Raw genomic sequence first — 17,188 nt, 5'->3', positions numbered from 1 at the left:
TAGATACCTGGACACTCCACACACACACCTGTCTTTGTCCTCGAGACAACGACTAGACATTTACCTCCTTAACAGAGTTCAACCGGTCTTTGGTGATCTGGCCCATGGGACTCCTCCTTCATTATCATCCTCGACACCTCCTCTTTTCCGCCGCTGCTCTCTGCACAGCCGCAGTCCACGGCGTTGCGCCGTTAACGGCAGAGCCGCTCCGCGCTCTTTTCTTATTCTTCCATCATCCCCGCTTTGAGGCAGAGAGGACCAGCATCCCCCCAACCCCAACACCACCACCACCACCCCCCACCCCCCCCCTCTCTCTCTCTCTCTCTCTCTCTCTCCCTCTCCGGGCTGCACCGTCCTTATCGATAACATGGCAATACAAAGCTGTCGTTCTTCCATCTAGACGGGAAGTTTCACCTCGCAGAGTCAAGGTAGGCTGCAATGCATGAATTATATTTTAGTTTATTTTATTTTATATATTTTTCTCCAGCATCCTTCTGCTGACGTGGAGCAGCCGCTGTGTTCCTCTTGATGCAAGGTGCAGAGAGGGTAAAGCAGCACCATATGGCTAACCGGCGTGAGATGCATTTATGCAGTTAGAGGCCGTATTTCCATGACGGGTGCGGTTATCTTCTGCTATGTAAAAATAAAAACACGGCACTTGGTCTCCCGACAGCGGCGTGAATTATTACCGGTGCCGGTGTATCGATATCTCTTAAGAAGTGTGGCCTGAAATTTGCAACAAAAGCCTGCTTTATCTTTTAATTTTTTAATTATCCCCTTTAATTTCCCTTGTTCATAAATTAAGCTACTCCCCTGAGGTGTACCCTGTAGGTCTGTTATATAGTCACCGTGTTCAATTCCCAGAGGAAAATGCATGAACTGTCTGGAGGCGAAAATGTACATTTCTATTGCCGTGCCGGGTATTAATATTCTAAAAGAGGAAACGCCTGAATTAAAGAGACTCGTTTTTGCTGTAGTTCAAGGTTTTCGTTCTTGTTCTTCTGCATAATGTGCATTCACAGGCCTACGTACAGTACAACAGGCTGAGCATGTGATCTATATGACAGTTGTGGAATGAGTAACTCTGGTGTCTTTAAGTCATCATAAACCCAGTGGCCTGCACAAAGGTGGGGTGGGAGCAGGAGGTAAACAGTCCCCACAGTTTCTGTCATCAGTGCATGAAATTGATGAACCAAAACACACAATAAAGACAAGTTATTTTTGGCCCTCATCGGTTTGGTCAAGACTTTTATATCCAGCTAAGATATCGTAACAGGTTGCTTGTTTGTGTCATTTTCAGACGGGGGCTACAATGAGTGAAGAGCCGCCGGCCACCCCCAGCTGGCTGACCCCTGACCCCACGGCATGGGCCAGCGGAGGCGGGGGGCCGATGGACAACAGCACCAGCCTGGGGACGTTCCCACCGGACTCCCTCCCGCCCAGCCAGATGCCCCTGCTGATCAACCCCTGGGACATTGTGCTGTGCTCATCGGGGACTCTGATAGCCTGTGAGAACGCCCTGGTGGTGCTGGTGATCTGGCAGAACCCGGCGCTCAGAGCTCCCATGTTCCTGCTGATCGGCAGCCTGGCACTGGCCGACCTACTGGCCGGCCTGGGCCTGGTGCTCCACTTCACCTGTGCCTACTTGCTTCAGTCCGAATCGGCCCAGTTGCTGACCGTGGGCCTGGTGGTGGCCTCCTTCTCCGCCTCCGTCTTCAGCCTGCTGGCCATCACTATCGACCGCTACCTGTCGCTGTACTATGCCCTCACCTACAACTCGGAGCGGACAGCGGTCTTCACCTACACCATGCTGGTGCTCCTGTGGGGCCTCTCCCTGTGTCTGGGCCTGCTTCCGGTCACGGGGGTCAACTGCCTGGCAGAGGAGGCTACATGCAGCGTGGTGCGCCCGCTCACAAAGAACAACATTGCCGTGCTGTCCGTTTCCTTCCTGCTGCTCTTCGGCCTCATGCTGCAACTCTACGTCCAGATCTGCAAGATCGTGATGCGCCACGCTCACCAGATCGCCCTCCAGCACCACTTCCTGGCCGCCTCACCCCACTACGTCACAACGCGGAAGGGCGTGTCCACGTTGGCGATCATCCTGGGTACGTTTGCTGCCTGCTGGATGCCATTCACTGTCTACTCTCTCATCGCCGACTACACCTACCCTCCCCTCTACACCTACGCCACGCTGGTGCCTGCCACCTACAACTCCGTCATCAACCCGGTCATCTACGCCTTCAGGAACCAGGAGATCCAGAAGGCGCTGTGGCTGGTGTGCTGCGGCTGTATTCCTGCCAGCGTGGCCCAGCGCGCCCGGACCCCTAGTGACGTCTGACCGAACAGACCCGGGTGGGAAGAGAGAGGCGCCCAGAGTCAGCTCTGCTCCTCACTGGATCTGACTGGTGTCAAAGAGAGCAGCAGCCGGGAAGGTCAGGAGAAGTGGCAGAGGGCCGTGGCTCCAGTTCTGGCTGGAGATGTTACTGGCAGAGGCAGGTTTGTTAGTTAAACACAGCCCACCTGGATGAATGGAGTTTTTGTTTTCTTTATTATATTCACGGAGTGGCAAGGTGTCTCACTGTCTTCCCCAGTAAAGGCGGCCACTGCGCGGGCAGCATCCCGCCCCCTCCTGTTCAGCCCGTGCCACGCCCTTCCTCTGTCCTGCAGAGAGCGCTGAGTGCATCACACGTTAGAGGCAGCGACTGTACATACACTGTGCATATAGTTAACGGCACTTTGGTGCTTTGGTTGACACGTGCTTGTTTTTCTGCAAATAGGGAGGGATTATTAGTGTGGGCCCCTTGCGCGCGCGCGTGCGTAAAAGCGCACCGATTCACCCAGGAGTGTGTGCGGGGCGGAGAGGAGAGAAGAGAACGGCTGATTACGCAGGCATTTCCACATAAAGCCCTGTCTGGAGCAGCATCCCGGCGCTCTGCTGCTGCACTCTGAACGTGCGTCGAAAGCTAAACAGCCGCGGAGAGCTAAAAATAGACCTGGAGCTCTCTGATCCGCGCCCCGCGTCCTCCACAGACGCCGAGAAGGAAATCAAGCCGTTTCGTCTTCCCCTCGCCTCTCCAAATGTGTCTTCTTTTCTCTCTGGATTTGTGTGTGAATGTACTTTTAGCGAGAGGCTCGCGACAAAGCCCCAGGAGACCCCACCATTAACCCCTCCTCCATGTTTTATCATTAACGGAGGCACCACACCGAATAGAAGGCTATCGGATTATGTAACCTATATCCCTCCTCTTTCACCTTTTGAATGGAGATTGCTTATGACTTTTTGAATGTCTAGAAAATTGTTATGTAATGTGTAATCATAATGTCATTGAGAAAGCCCCACCAATTTGAACAATAATTGGAATCATAAGTCAGGCCTACTTTTTAAAACACACAAAAATCAAATGTATTATTCCGAAAGGAATCATGTAGGATATTAAATCAATGTATGATCAGATTACAAACCTGTAGACAAATATGGATTTTATATGGAAATCTGCTAAATCTGAATGTATTTCCATTTATTTCCTCACCAACCACACATCTGATCGGCATGCTTGACTCTAGTGTAATTTGCATGCAACAAGCACAGATGCCCTTTTCCCCTCCTTAGTTCAGTGTGGTAGGTCACATTTTCGACTACAAGCCATGTGACATGGTACCCTGATGTCGTCATGACCGTAATATTTTTCTTTTTCTACACAGTGTACCTCAAATGTATCACATTGAATGAGCTAATCGTTACTTGATGGTCACAAGAGTGGCACCCTTTTTTTGAAAAATGTGGATTTCAAAAACAATATTTTGCTGTAAAGTGCGGAGAAGTTTGAGGTTTAAAGGCGCTGCTTTGATCGTGATTTCAGTTCAACTGAGTGTGGTTCAATGGAAGCCCAAATCACAACACCACCAGCTGCTCTGAGTTAATTCTTGGTCTCATGATTAGTTGGCAAACCCGACAAAAAAAAGCACGCTAATTACTCATTCCTTCATATCGTGTCAGCAATAACTAGCCCATGAATGGTAGTTATTTAGCAATACTCAGACAGCAATAACATCCACCTCCCACCTATACTTCCTCCTGCAGCGTGAAGTTCCATAGCGGCCGCTCGGGTGGGGATGTGTTGTCGTGAATGTGCTCGGGGAGCTACAAGTGATCTTGAAATAGGTGGTAGGATAATCACTCCTGCTGGAAAAAGTGGACGAGATCAAACGACTCCTTTGTCACAGTGACACCACTGACTCATTCCTCCGCAAATGATTCTTTTTATTTCTCTGAGCTAAAATCGGGCTTTGACCATTTTTCACACCAAAAAATGGTGAAATGTATTTATTTATTTCTAGCCTCTGCCTTTTGTGAGCATATGAACTGTCCTAAGTGTCGTGACCTCAAGTCTCAGTGTGTGATTTGTGCATGGCCTCTGGGTGTGTGCATGTGTGTGTGTGTGTGTGTGTGTGTGTGTGTGTTTGTGATCCAGCAGCTCTCAGCAGACCTTAATCTGTCTCCTTGTGAAGGGGTGAAACGGGTGTGTCGACACCCCCTGACCTTCGAGGATAATGCTGCCAGTCTTCCTGTCAATTCTGAGAGAAGTGGCCTCGTTACATATTTGTAGAGCTTGTTTCCAGAGAGATAGGACTCAGACGTGGAAGCTCCAGCACTTCAAGCCAAAGTGAAAGGGACTCACTGGGATCCAAGTCCTGCTGTGTGTTTTCAGTCTCCTCTTTATCCTTAATATTCTACTTTAAATCGATCTAGTCTGATTGATGCAGGCGTCCGCTAAGTGACCTCTGAATGATTCTATGAGCTAAATATGGGCACTTCCAAATATAAAGAAGTCGTGCTACTTCTTTCCTTCCTTGCTACCTCCCCTCTAAGCGAGCCTGGGAGCATTTGAGGAGCTCCCAATCTTCCTCTTTTTGGCCTCAGAACAGGTGCAAAGCGATAAAAAAAGGGGGGGTGGGGGGGGGGGGTAAGCAAGAAAAGCTGAGGAACAGAATTTGTGAGCATTGGAACGTGAACTTGTGCACAGTGTCAGACTGAATCCTGTTGTTATTAATGGCTGGCACATCACAAACTCTTGTTGCGTTACCTTTTGAGCAAAGTCTATTTTGTTATATTCATTGAAGTTCTATTTTTTTTCCACTTTAGTCTGGCCTGAATTCTTTCACACTCTGGTGTTGTGTGATAAAACGGCGCTGTAAAGCCTTTTTTTTTCGGAATGTAGTAATAATCGAATAGTTGACCTGACATCCCTTCCTCTTGACTCATTTGTTTCTGTAAATACGGCATGCTGAATAGGGGGGGGGGGGGGGGCTTAAAACCACCTTGCATGGTGCTACCAAAGCCTATGTCAATGGGTTGCACCATTTTCTTACACACACCTGTTCACCTATTGAATTGTTTCACAGTGTAATGAAACACAACGTTGTGTGCAAAGCAGCTGTTTTTTTTTGGAGAAAATGACAGCGGGAGGTTTCTTTCTGATGGTTAAAAATGTAGAGCTAAATATTAAAACACTCAAGGGCCTGTGAATGTGTGTGTGTGTGTGTGTGTGTTTTGGGGGTTGGAGACGGGAGGACTTCACAGTAACAGCATCTTGTGTAGACGTATGCGTAGTTTTCAATGTGAAATGCACTTTATTTTTTGGATGAAGATGGCACAATAAATTAAGTATCTGCAAAATGAAACATATAAACGATAATCAAGATGCACTAACTGAACTGAGATATTGTAAAAAAAACAACAACATTTGTGTGAACGTGGTGTCTATTTTTCCAAAGGTGTTAGTTGTACTTTTTATTGCTTTGGTTAGTTCACTCGAATGAGAGATCTTGTTAATTTTGTATTAAAAAAAACCAAACATGTGCTGGTGCATAAAACTCTGCTGCCTCGACTAATCTGTTCGTCCTCGCCCTGGCTCGGTTTTCTCACTCTTCTGTTTCCCTGGCAACTCCCTTCTTAGCTATACTGTTACCATGGAAACTGAAGTCTTTAGAGGCAGGTATGTGTTGTCTCTATGACGACAGTGGAGCAGTAAAGAGAGACATGACACACCGGCCGCGATTCATCGTTTTATTTTTCTCTGGGTCAAAGGTTACAGAGCTCACACTAGCATGACCCCCCCCCTCCCCCCCCCCCTCCCTCCCACCACCCCTCCCCCGTACAGCAGTGATCGATGGCTCAATCAATTCTCCCGTTTATCATCAATAAGACTTGTTACATATCGCCCGCTCACACATCCTTAACCCCATTCGCTCCCTCAAGAGGCATGAACCCATCATCAATGACTCCTTCACTTCCAGTTATTGACATGTTTAAAAAAAACAAAAAAAAAAACATGCCTCACCATCTACAGCAATACGCAAGTGTTTCAGTAAAAACATTTAAAAAAAGACAAAGTACGTTGGTTAGCTCAAGAGGGAAAAGTTTCTAATTCTTCTAACACTCTCAAGCTTCGACTATACATGTAATAAGCACCTTCACAGGGTGTCTATAGTGTTATAACAGGTAGAGAAACATCCACTGGGGTGTATTCACAACGCTCTGAATTATATATATATGTCACGCTACATGTTAATGTTTCAACGAGTGGTAAGTATTACAGTATGTTACGAGTGTCTTTACAGTGTTTATGCATCTTGAATACACCCCCACATTTCCAGTTTTGGACCATTCAGCTTATATCAACCTACAGCATGTGTGTGTGTGTGTGTGACAACCCGTGAGTGGGCATTCTTTCAAGTGAGTGTGAGATCGGCTGATTGTGTGTGTGTGTGTGTGTCTTCAGTAGTTATCCTATTTTTTTGTGTGTGTGTGTGTGTGTTAATCCGACCAATCGTTCTCTTCCAACTCCGAGTCGTCCTCAGAGTCGGAGTACTCCACCGCGATGCGTCGTGAGAGGATGGTGGCCACGTCGTTTCCAACTGGCTCCCTCTTAGCCTGCTGCTCCTGCTGCTCCTGCACCTTCTTCAACTGGATGCCTACAGGAGCACATGGGATGTGTTTGTTTGGATCAAAATGAGGGTCTGAGGGTAGCTTCATTTTGGAGTCTAAAAAGAACACGATCCGATCTTTTCTACAGATTATTTTCCAGGACATTTCCAGTGAGGATCTAGCTGGTATGACATGTAGAGATGATGAGGTCTGTGACTTGAAAAGCTGCTCCATCACCACCTCCTTCTCATATAAAGATGTTGGTCTTTGGTGGAACACTTTAAATGGTCCCTTGAGCCACTTAATTATAGTGCTGTAGATCTAGGCCATTTCCTGTCATATCAAGGCCTAATAAAATGTAGGTCACACACATTTGCTTCAGCTATTCCTTACTCTTCTTTTTCCAATGTTAGTGTATTTACGATGGATTTACAATTATATTGGTTGAGATTTGACAAGCAATAAACCTATATTCAGACCGTTGACTACAAATGTTATTTTGTACCTTTTAACAAGTATTCACCCCCTTAAGTTAGATCCCTTTGTAGCGATCTGTTTTCACTTTTACATAACGCACAAAGAGTAGGATTTTCCTGAAAAAAAAACAGTGTATATGATTCATGACTATTTGTATGACTAATACAAAAAGAATCCCTCTCAATCATCACTTATGACCCACCAGAAGTGTGTGTGACAGTGTCTATATCTGCAGAGACCCGGCCCTCTGCCTGTATAAACTCTTTCTTTCATTTTGCTGTGCTCGGGACGTTTCTGGGCCTCAGCCTCTATAACAACGGAGCGACCAGGTGCCAGAAAATAGCACTAACAAAAATACAAATACAGCGAGGCGAAACACCAACAAATCCTACTCATTCTGCATTTAAAAGCTCTTTTTCTGTTGATCAGGGTCAAAACAGCCACAATTATACAGCTCTTACCCATACGTATAGCAGCCAGCAGATCACTGCGGGCATCAGTGACCGCTGAGGCCTCAGCAGGTGCAGAGGAAGACATCTTGCGGTTTGCAGAGTGGAAAGCACCGGCTGGGAGGGGAAGAGGTGGAGGACCAGGCGGAGGCGGAGCTGCCTGGGCTCCACATAAAGGCGGCGGAGGCAGAGCGAAGCCACCAGCGCCGACCATTTGCCCGAGAGAAATTGGTCCTCCGGGAGGGGAGGCAAATGCAGTTTGGGCAGAAGGGATGAGCGGGGCTGGGGGGGGAGGAGGAGGACCAGTGTTGGCATAGCCATCCATGCTGCAAGAGAGAGAAAATGAAAGAGAATTAGTCGAGGTTAATACAAAGGATGACAGTCTGTACTTTGTCATCAGGGTTTGAGAGGTGAAGCAGAAGGACACTGACCCACTAGGTGGCAGCATTTGCTCAAAATTCATACTTCAACCTGTCAAATGCTTGAAATACAACTTTAAGAGCCTGTTAGAAAAGTCTCTTGCTTACCTGTAGTCCATTGGTGGAAGGGACATAGAGCCACCGTTCATGGCCTCAGTGGGTGGAGGAGGCAGCGGGACTTGGTGGTGGTGAGCGCGCCCCAGCGTCCCGCCCTGATAGGCCATCATGGTCCTGCCTCTCATGTCGTGTTCGCCTCCTCCTCCGCGGGGGGCGTGGCCTGCTGCAGCCATCTGGGCGGCCAGGACGCTGGGCGGTGGGCCGGAGTAGGTGTGGGCGTGGCCAGCGTGGTTCATCATGTTGGGGTAGTGGTGCTGATCAGGACCGTGACCCCTGGTAGAGGCAGCAGGGAGGAAGGATGAGAAGATGGCCGGTGAAATAGGAAGGTGGAAATAACACTGTTCATTAATTATGCAGATATATAGTGACCTACCTGCTCTCTGGGGACATCGAGCCCTCGGAGGAAGCCCCTCTGTCGCGGTGTATGGTGTGTCGGTGGTCCGGCCTCAGCTCTTTATCCAGAGCCATCATGTTCCACTCCTGCCGACGGTTCCTCGCCTTCCGGACCTTCTTCACCTCCCTCTGTAGCGTTCCATCCACGCAACGCTTCTGCTCCTGAGAGCCAGAGAGAGCCGGAGAGCATTTAGGCTATTTAGTTCTGTTAAAGCTATCAATGGAAAGTTAAATTCTGTTTGTGGTCCTTCATTATGTGTTCTTCTATGGAAAATAATATAATAAGTTCCACTAAGAAGTAACATTTTGTGCAGTAATTATCGTATTAAAATGTAAGAAACTAACCTGATGACAATATTTGATTACTGACTGACAAATTCTGAAAACGAGTAGGAAACATATGAACTACATCGGACAGAACGGCACCAGTTTGAGGTGGCAGGTCGAGTAAACTCCTCGTAATGGTGTATAAAAACCATAGCATGATCTGCGAGCTCCTAGTTGTACCTTCTGCTTCCTCTTCTCTTTCCTTTTATCCTCTGTGTCCTGCAGCATGGTTTCCTTCCACAGGTTGAAGAAGTAGGAGGGGTCGGTGTAGAACTTCAGCGCTTCCTTGTTGTCATCCCTTCAGAAACAGACACCGAGAATGATGCAGGCGCACAAATGTCTTTGTCCAGAAACATGCATGGATACATCGTCTTAGTTTATGCAGAATGGCAAGATAGACACGTTTTTTTTTTGGCTCAGTGTATGCTCAGCACAGCTGGAAGTGATGAAAGAGTGAAAAGGCAGCGAGACAGAAAGAACAGATGAAGAGGGAGAGAAGTGTGCTATGTCACGGTTTAGGAGTTCTATTCCCACCGGAGCCGGCCATGCTAAATATGTAATGCACCCAAAGTAGTGGAAAGCACACTGGATAGAAGTAGCAGGAGGAAATAGCACCAAAGCTGCTGTTTCACTGCGAATGTAGGTCAGAAACAAGTTATAAAGTAGAACACAGGGTTTAAACTTGAAATTTTAGCTCTATTTAGGTCTATTTTGTCTTTCATGTTGTTGGTTTCATACTGTGAAAATGAAGAAAAATAAAAAAAGCAGCAAAAGAAGCTCTTGATTGAAAGTCACGTCAAGAAATGAGACAGATTTAAGATCGTGCTGAGAGAGCATACGAGAGTGTTTGGTGGGGGACTGAGCATCATCAGCACCAACCTGTAAGACGAGAGGATGTTGAGTGGCGGAGGCTTATCACTCAGGCTGTAGATCTCCTTGACAGGATTGGGCACACTGCTCTTGGACACCACCTGCTGGTCCTGAGTGGTGGAGCTCTTGAAGGCCTTCCTCATGTTAATGTCTTGCAGGGAAACTGAGAACATAAAATAAAAGAGGTCAGAATAGGTAGAAAAGGCAGGAAAAAAAGAGACAACACTTTGGACGATGAGTGACGACTTCCTGTCCCTCCCGCCCCCCCCTTCAGACCTCTAAACCTCTGACCCACCTTCTTCCACAGTGGAGTCCAGCTGTGTGACTTTAACGGCCAGCCGGTCAATGCGGTCCTGGAGAGAGTTGGCGCGCAGATAGAAGGTGTTGGCCTCGTTAAACAGCTCGCCGAATATATCCTCCGCGTGTTTACCTGGAAAAAAGAAACAGCAGACGAACAAAGAAACGGGGAAATTTGAGAAGAACGAAGGAGGCTTGTAATCGTTATCCGGAGCCGAGCAAATCCACACAGAGGCTGAAGTTTAATCGATGCGACGGTAATGTGACACAAGGGGAGGCTAGAAAAAGCCTTTGCAGGAAATGGCATCTCATACAGCTCCATATAGCAACATTAATCATTAGCTGTTTGTTGAAGTTATTCATCGCTGCTCTGTTATTGCTAGAGACTCATCACCTCGGGGTTGTCAGTTCAAAGCCCTAAACAATCTGTACAAATGTCTGCTTGGTCCTGTAGCATGTGCTCAAGTCCTGGTCCTGGTCCTGGTCCCGGCGTTATGGATCACAGCACTGCGATTGACATTTGGCTTGATAGGAAACTTTGTGTCGCTTTGGTTCTAATCCCCGACTCAGGCTTGTGTTCTTAACTCTGTGTTCTGGGGAATAACCCTGAACAGTGCGGATGACCTTGCTCTGGAATGTTTTTTTAAAAAAAAGGGCCACGGGCGGAAGCAAACCACATTATAGGCTGTCAGTGTGAAACGACGGTTAGTCCGGGGTTTATGGAACTATAAACTTTTAGCAGCGGGGGGTCTTGGCCCAGAGCTAATGAGCGTAAAAGCCTTTCTTCTAAAGAAATTGCTACGCTGGGCAGTACTGTCATGGTTAGACTTTGCATGAAAACATGCGTCCTCTGGATGTCAAAAGTTTAAAACCCAGCCAGAGCGGTCTAACAGCACCGTTTTATTATAGTGGACTGTGTGTGTGTTTCACACACTAAAGGCTTTTGCTGTCCCTCCTGCTGACAGGATGGGCCGCAGGAAAAACATTTAGAGGAAGGAAGAATCACAGATCCGGCACGCTGAGCCGGGTCAACTCTGACCTCTCCGTGTGCACACAGACATGCACAGTGTATGTAGTCTTCAAACATGTATATATAGCTCCCACAGCTGCTGCTGAAAGGCCCACTCCCACTGCAGGAACTCGACACAATAAGACACGGACAGAGAATGGACATGACTGGGCCAAAATGCAGAGGGTCAACAGCAAAAACGGCACTGGATTTAAAATGTATGCCGTTTAAATGCACAATGAACACATTTGTAAAATGGGTGTAACTGGGGATGAAAGGGTGAATGTTGAAATACAGCACACAATGTTGATGGATTATTCAACAAGGACAGGGAGATGGAAAATGGACGGGGAGATAGATAAATAAATCTTTTTAATGCATTTGCAGTGAGCATAACAATCAATATGACACCGTCCTGTACACGGCTACTGTTAACATACACCCCTCCAGTCATAACAGGCTGACACACACACACACACACACACACACACACACACACACACACGCACACACACACACACACACACGAACACACAGCTGTCCCGATAAGTTCCCTTTTGCAGAGCTATCTACAAGGATTACATTTCAACCCTCCGCGCTCCAGCACAAGGCCGCACTAAGTCTGCTGCTAGCGCAGTGACCCCCCCCCGGCCCTGTAACCATGACAACGCCCAAATCAATCACAGCTTCGGGATTACCGATGAAACCCTACTGACCACGTAGACAGTCATCAACCTTAGTGAGGTCACAGCCTGAGGAATCTATTTTTTTAATGTCACTTTTAGCAGATATTCTCTTCCTGCAATGGCTACTTTGCGTGTGTTTGTCCGTGTGAGTGTGAGAGTGTGTGAGTGTGTGAGTGTGAGAGTGTGTGTCGTACTCAGGCTGCTGAGCTGACGGATGATGGCGGAGAGCGTGTTGTTCATCACACACTCCAGCTCGCTGCTGATGCCCTCGGGGAGCTCCCCCCGGCAGAGGTGCCGGGGCTCGATGTTCCTCTTGACCAGCGGCATGGCGAGGCTTCACACCGTCACGAACTGCGAGGAGACAAGCACACACACTCTTTTAAAACAAGCACACACACACTCTTTTAAAACAAGCACACACACACTCTTTTAGACGCCAGCACCCCGGTTTAGAGAGGATGACACGGAGGAACCGGCGTGCAGATGCTGTCCAACTGCATCTGGTCTGATGCTCATGAGTGAGCCACCCCCCCCCCCCCCCCCCCACACACACACACACACACACACACACACACACACACACACCACATCTGCCATAGAAACAAAGAGGTATAACATCTACACAATATATAACAGGGGTGGTGATTATCAAAATACATTGATAGAGTTTAAACTAAGGCTGCAACTCAACCAATTTCCTGATTATTTTCTCAATTAACTTATTCAAATGGCTGTAAATCAAAATGTCCAATTGGATGTATTGAAATTGATAGTTTAATCTGACTAAAAGTCAAATATATTTTATTTTCTATTCTATTTTAGAGGGGTTTTTTTTGTCATTTTTGCTTTTTTTTTAAATACGTAAACAATTATAGAGTTATTAAAATAGTCTGTTGGCGGCTTGATCAACACATCAAGTTCCCTCACTCACAGTTTTGATGAAATATTGTATATAAGCGCCAATAATCATCCTGAACAACACAGTTACATTATCCTTCCAACATACTGAGTACAAATGTTTGATTTTTCAATACCCCCACAGCTTAATGTATCTATTGTGGCTGTAGCTTGTGTTGTACCATGGGACGGCGTTTTATTATGAAGTGTATGACCAACAGTGTCCCAAAGCCAGAAGACTTCGGCGTCCAGCAGAGAGATTAAAGCATTAGCAATGGGAAGATACAGCATGCCAGCTAATCCCGGGCCGGCTTGTCAGCGGCCCAGCTGGAATCCTGACACAAACAGAGATTCACGGATATGCTCAGGCAAACACCAAAAAGGCAAGAAAGTCGAATGGGAATTGACATAAATGAATGCGTTGTTGCATAACAAGAATAAAGTACAAAAACCGGAAGCATTCGCCATTTTTCCACCCAGAAAACTCACACACACATTTGCTTATTCATAGCAACTTCAGTCTCTTAATGAAACCCTAATTGGTTTAGCTAAGCTCTCTGTAGTTCAAAGGACTACAAACAAATACACAACGCCAGAGATGTCCCAGGGTGCATCAGAGCAGCCATCTTATCCGAGCTTCTTCCTGCATCCTGTTTTTGACCTGCGGCTGCTGCTTCCTGGTCCTGGCCCCGTGTCACATCTCTCCTTCCTGTCCAGAACAATACGGCGATGGCTCAAGAAGCAACCCGAGAGAGGACGGACACGGAGGCGGATGGAAGTCTGCTCGCGCAATTTTTAGACTCACTGATCAAATGGTTCACTCATAACTGCAGTTCCAGACTTTTTTCCTGTGCTGCTACGCCAAACAACAACAACAAAAAAGAAGCAGGTTGGAGAAACACAGGAGCCCTGGCAGTGTGACAGAAGGCTAATAATAGCTGACAGGTACGAGAAATACGACTCATGTTTGTTGGACCTCGCAGATAATATCCATCTGTGATCACAAGAAATTAGATTTGATGGGAAGTACGTTTTTTAAAATCCCTTTCAACCCATCACAACCAGAAAATAGATTGCCTTCTAAGTGGCTTAAAATGTTAATCTTTTAATCTGTGTGAATCCTTATCTCGTAAGACACCAAATACAAAAGGTGCGGTTACGTCATCAACACAATAAATCACCGACAAAGCAAGTGCTGTGCCGGTCGGTGTCTCAGCAGGAAACCACTGTAGTTACAGATCGTGTCACTTCAGCTGTCCAGGACAGAGAAGAGGACGCCACTGTTCCCACCAGCCGAGTCCTCATCTGGCCCCCGATTCTCTCAGCCAGCGACCCCCTGCATGCCCCAAAAGCCTCACGCCAAAAAACAGAAAACAAAGGGTAAAATCACACCATCATGTGCTGCCACAAAGGACACTGAATACAGTGAGTACGGTCTGGGTTTGGAGCAAAAAGAGCCCCTCGGATTCAGCCGTCTGTGTAAACATTATGGTAACACTGTGCTTCTTGTAGCGTAGGAGGGAGGTGATGCAAATGAGAAGATTGCATGTTTTTGCTTTTACTGTCTGGCTGGCCTGACAATCACATCAATGAGGCGAAATAATGAGCGACTGGGGGGCGAGCAGGAGGAGGGAGGAGGGAGGAAGGGGTGGGGGTGGGGGCCTCGTCTGCTTGTGAGAAAATGAGGGGAAAGTATAGAGACGTGTGACGGGAACGAGACAGTGAATGAATCTGTGTGTGAGACAGAGAGAAAAAAGGTTGTGTGTAGCATTAAGAGGTGGAAAAAGGTCTGTGTTTGTGTTAATGTGAGTGTGTGTTGGTGTGTGTGTGTGAGGGAGAAAGGGTGTATTGGGTGGGGGGAGGGGTATGAACAGGGACCTCGGGGAAGCCACTGAAAGGTTCCCGGGACAATAGAGCTCCGTTCACACGGCAACAGCACTAGCTCTCCCATGCATCCTCTTCCTCCTCCTCCTCCTCCTCCTCCTCCTCTTCAACCTTCTTTAAGGCCCCCTATACTCCTGCAATGAAAGCTTAGCAAGCAAGCGCTCCTCCACTCATTTTGGGAGAAATACAGGAGCAAGAGAAAACAGAGAGTGAAGCCTAAACATAAGTCAGGGGAATGTAACAGCTCACTCTCATGCAGAGTGTTTTCTCACTCTTCCTTTTTGTCGTGTGTTTTGATGCTTAATTCATTTCGACCCAACATGCACCACTTAGGCATTCAGGCATTCAGACACAGACACACCAGGTAGCCTTTAAAATGTCCCATGAGCTGCATGTTAACAGTCCCATCCGCAGTCTTTGATCCTCAGTCGGGTGACATTCGGGCTACATTCAGGGTAAAACACACTTCCCTCATGTGACTCCTGCTAGATGCTCACATCCGGGCACCAACACGCAGAGATAGAAGAGGCATTTACGACAGATGAGAGAAGTCCATTAAGATCCCAAAGGGAAGTCATTACCAATTTATGAGCCGGGTACAGCTTCTTGTGTTGCAGGCTGTTTCGCTTGCTCTGATGTTATAAATAATGCAGCATGGATTACGTCAGGTCACACTGCCCTAAATATGACGTGAATTAAAAACTCTGCGGTGTGACACGGCGCCTACGTTCTCCACGTCCCAATACTACTCAGGGGCATCCATGGTGAAGCATTCAGGCACTCCGGGTTAAAGTAGTACTGCATAGTGAATCACAAAGTAGGCCGCGGGAGCTCGGCCATAACTTTAACCTTCTATTGTGCAGACAAGAAGACAGAATATATCTTGTCAGTGCTGGGCAGTAATGTCTTTTATTGACCTTTAGTGAAATTGTAACATGATAATATAATCATCCTGTCATTATACGAATATATCAGAGCATTGGAGCAACCTGTAAAGAGAAACTAACACAATGTGTTAGGGAGGATTAAGTTCAATAGACATGACCCCAAGTTAATCCTCATGGTGATACAATGAGCTAAATAGCTGATTAATTTAGTACATTTGAAAATGAATTGATTAAAGATGTAATAACAAATCAAGTATTGAAAACACAAAATGCTTTTCAGCTTGACAGTTTCTCCTATTCACACAAAAAAAAAGAATATTTGAAGTTGTTTTACCTGCTTTTAGTTCCAATTAAGTAAGAAATACTAAGTATAAGCATTTCTCATTGAGCAGGCGTATTTGTTTTGCGTTAATTTTACCTTCGTCTATATTAGAGTACTTAACAATGAATTCATCTTAAAATGTGGTCGGTTTATTTATTGATAGTGAATAGTTCCAGCTAGATATTGGTGATGTATTTGCTATGAATACAAGGTGAGATGTATTATAATATTACTATCTCTAACGAAGTTGCTCATCACTTATATTAAATTAAACACTTTGTTGTGATTTCAGGTTGACCGATTCTACACTTTACCACGTGAATGGCATGATTGAGTTATTACAATCTACTATTTGGATGTCTGATGTCTTTAAATTCCCAATTCATCCACACACACGCACACACGCACACATACTCCCTTTCCCTCCTTCCCACAGGCTGATATACACGCACGCACACACACACACATAACACACACGCGCGCGCGATCAATCACTGTTCCGCACCGTCGCTTCCCGTTACTGATGGACTGACCCACATCTGTTCTCCCACCTCGGTTCCCGGGAATTTCTCCCGGTTTCAATGTTAAATGTGCTCCGTGCTTAAGGCTTATGTTTCGTGCACGGAGAGTCCGTTTGTTATCATTAACTGCGGCTCCACGACCACTGACCACTTGGTTAGCTCGCTAGTGTCCAGTGGTCGACTTCTTAGTTTGGACAAATGAGCCCACCGTCCACAGAAATAGCCACACACATCTCACCCTTTATATAAAAGCTGTCATTAGTGGTTGTAAAAATAACCATAAAACCCTCACCAGCACTTGAAATAGTAGAATGAATCGGCCCGTCCGCATGTCCCGTTAGATACTCCTCTTAGCTCTCACATCCTGTGTCCCCTCAGCCGAGTCTGGCCACTCCAATCCTTTGAGGACGAGGACACGCCCACCGATCACATACACCAATCGGATGTGAGAGTAGGGTATTTAACACGTGATGGGCGTTCAGATGGACCAATGGGAGCTCTCGAAGGAGAAGGATGACAGGGAGACTCCCAAGCTCCAGAGCTGTGCTTCGAATGGAGGAGGCGGGGCTACAGTTGGGCGTTGCTGAAGAGCAAAACGGGATTCTTTTTTTTTTTTTTTTACGCAACTGGGTCCCATTCCTTGTCAAAATTATTAGGACTTTAAATTCATCTTGAGGCCTGTGGGGATTTTGTAGACATGCAGAC

At 46.7% G+C, this 17,188-nt stretch overlaps 2 protein-coding genes across 2 annotated transcripts; one reads left to right on the top strand and one right to left on the bottom strand.

The window, feature by feature from the left end:
* Positions 1 to 1,312: 1,312 nt before the first annotated feature.
* Positions 1,313 to 2,338, top strand: gpr12 (G protein-coupled receptor 12; the record flags this gene model as incomplete). The annotated part of the gene is made up of 1 exon (XM_079180989.1): positions 1,313 to 2,338. One exon carries the CDS (start codon positions 1,313 to 1,315, stop codon positions 2,336 to 2,338), a length of 1,026 nt encoding a protein of 341 aa, XP_079037115.1.
* A 4,479-nt stretch (positions 2,339 to 6,817) lies between these two features.
* On the bottom strand, positions 6,818 to 16,840 carry wasf3b (WASP family member 3b; the record flags this gene model as incomplete). Its single annotated transcript, XM_079181228.1, has 9 exons — positions 16,776 to 16,840; positions 12,167 to 12,323; positions 10,276 to 10,410; positions 9,990 to 10,143; positions 9,291 to 9,408; positions 8,764 to 8,945; positions 8,382 to 8,663; positions 7,867 to 8,180; positions 6,818 to 6,975 (listed from the first exon to the last, which is right to left on the bottom strand). The coding sequence occupies exons 2-9, from the start codon at positions 12,297 to 12,299 to the stop codon at positions 6,818 to 6,820; spliced, it is 1,476 nt and encodes a 491-aa protein (XP_079037354.1). The 5' UTR covers positions 12,300 to 12,323; positions 16,776 to 16,840.
* Positions 16,841 to 17,188: the final 348 nt, after the last annotated feature.

Source organism: Pholis gunnellus (genome assembly GCF_910591455.1).
Source record: "Pholis gunnellus genome assembly, chromosome: 20".
NCBI classification, from domain to species: Eukaryota; Metazoa; Chordata; class Actinopteri; order Perciformes; family Pholidae; genus Pholis; species Pholis gunnellus.
The sequence above is the reverse complement of the archived record's forward strand: the minus strand, read 5'-3'. Positions and strand labels throughout refer to the sequence as shown.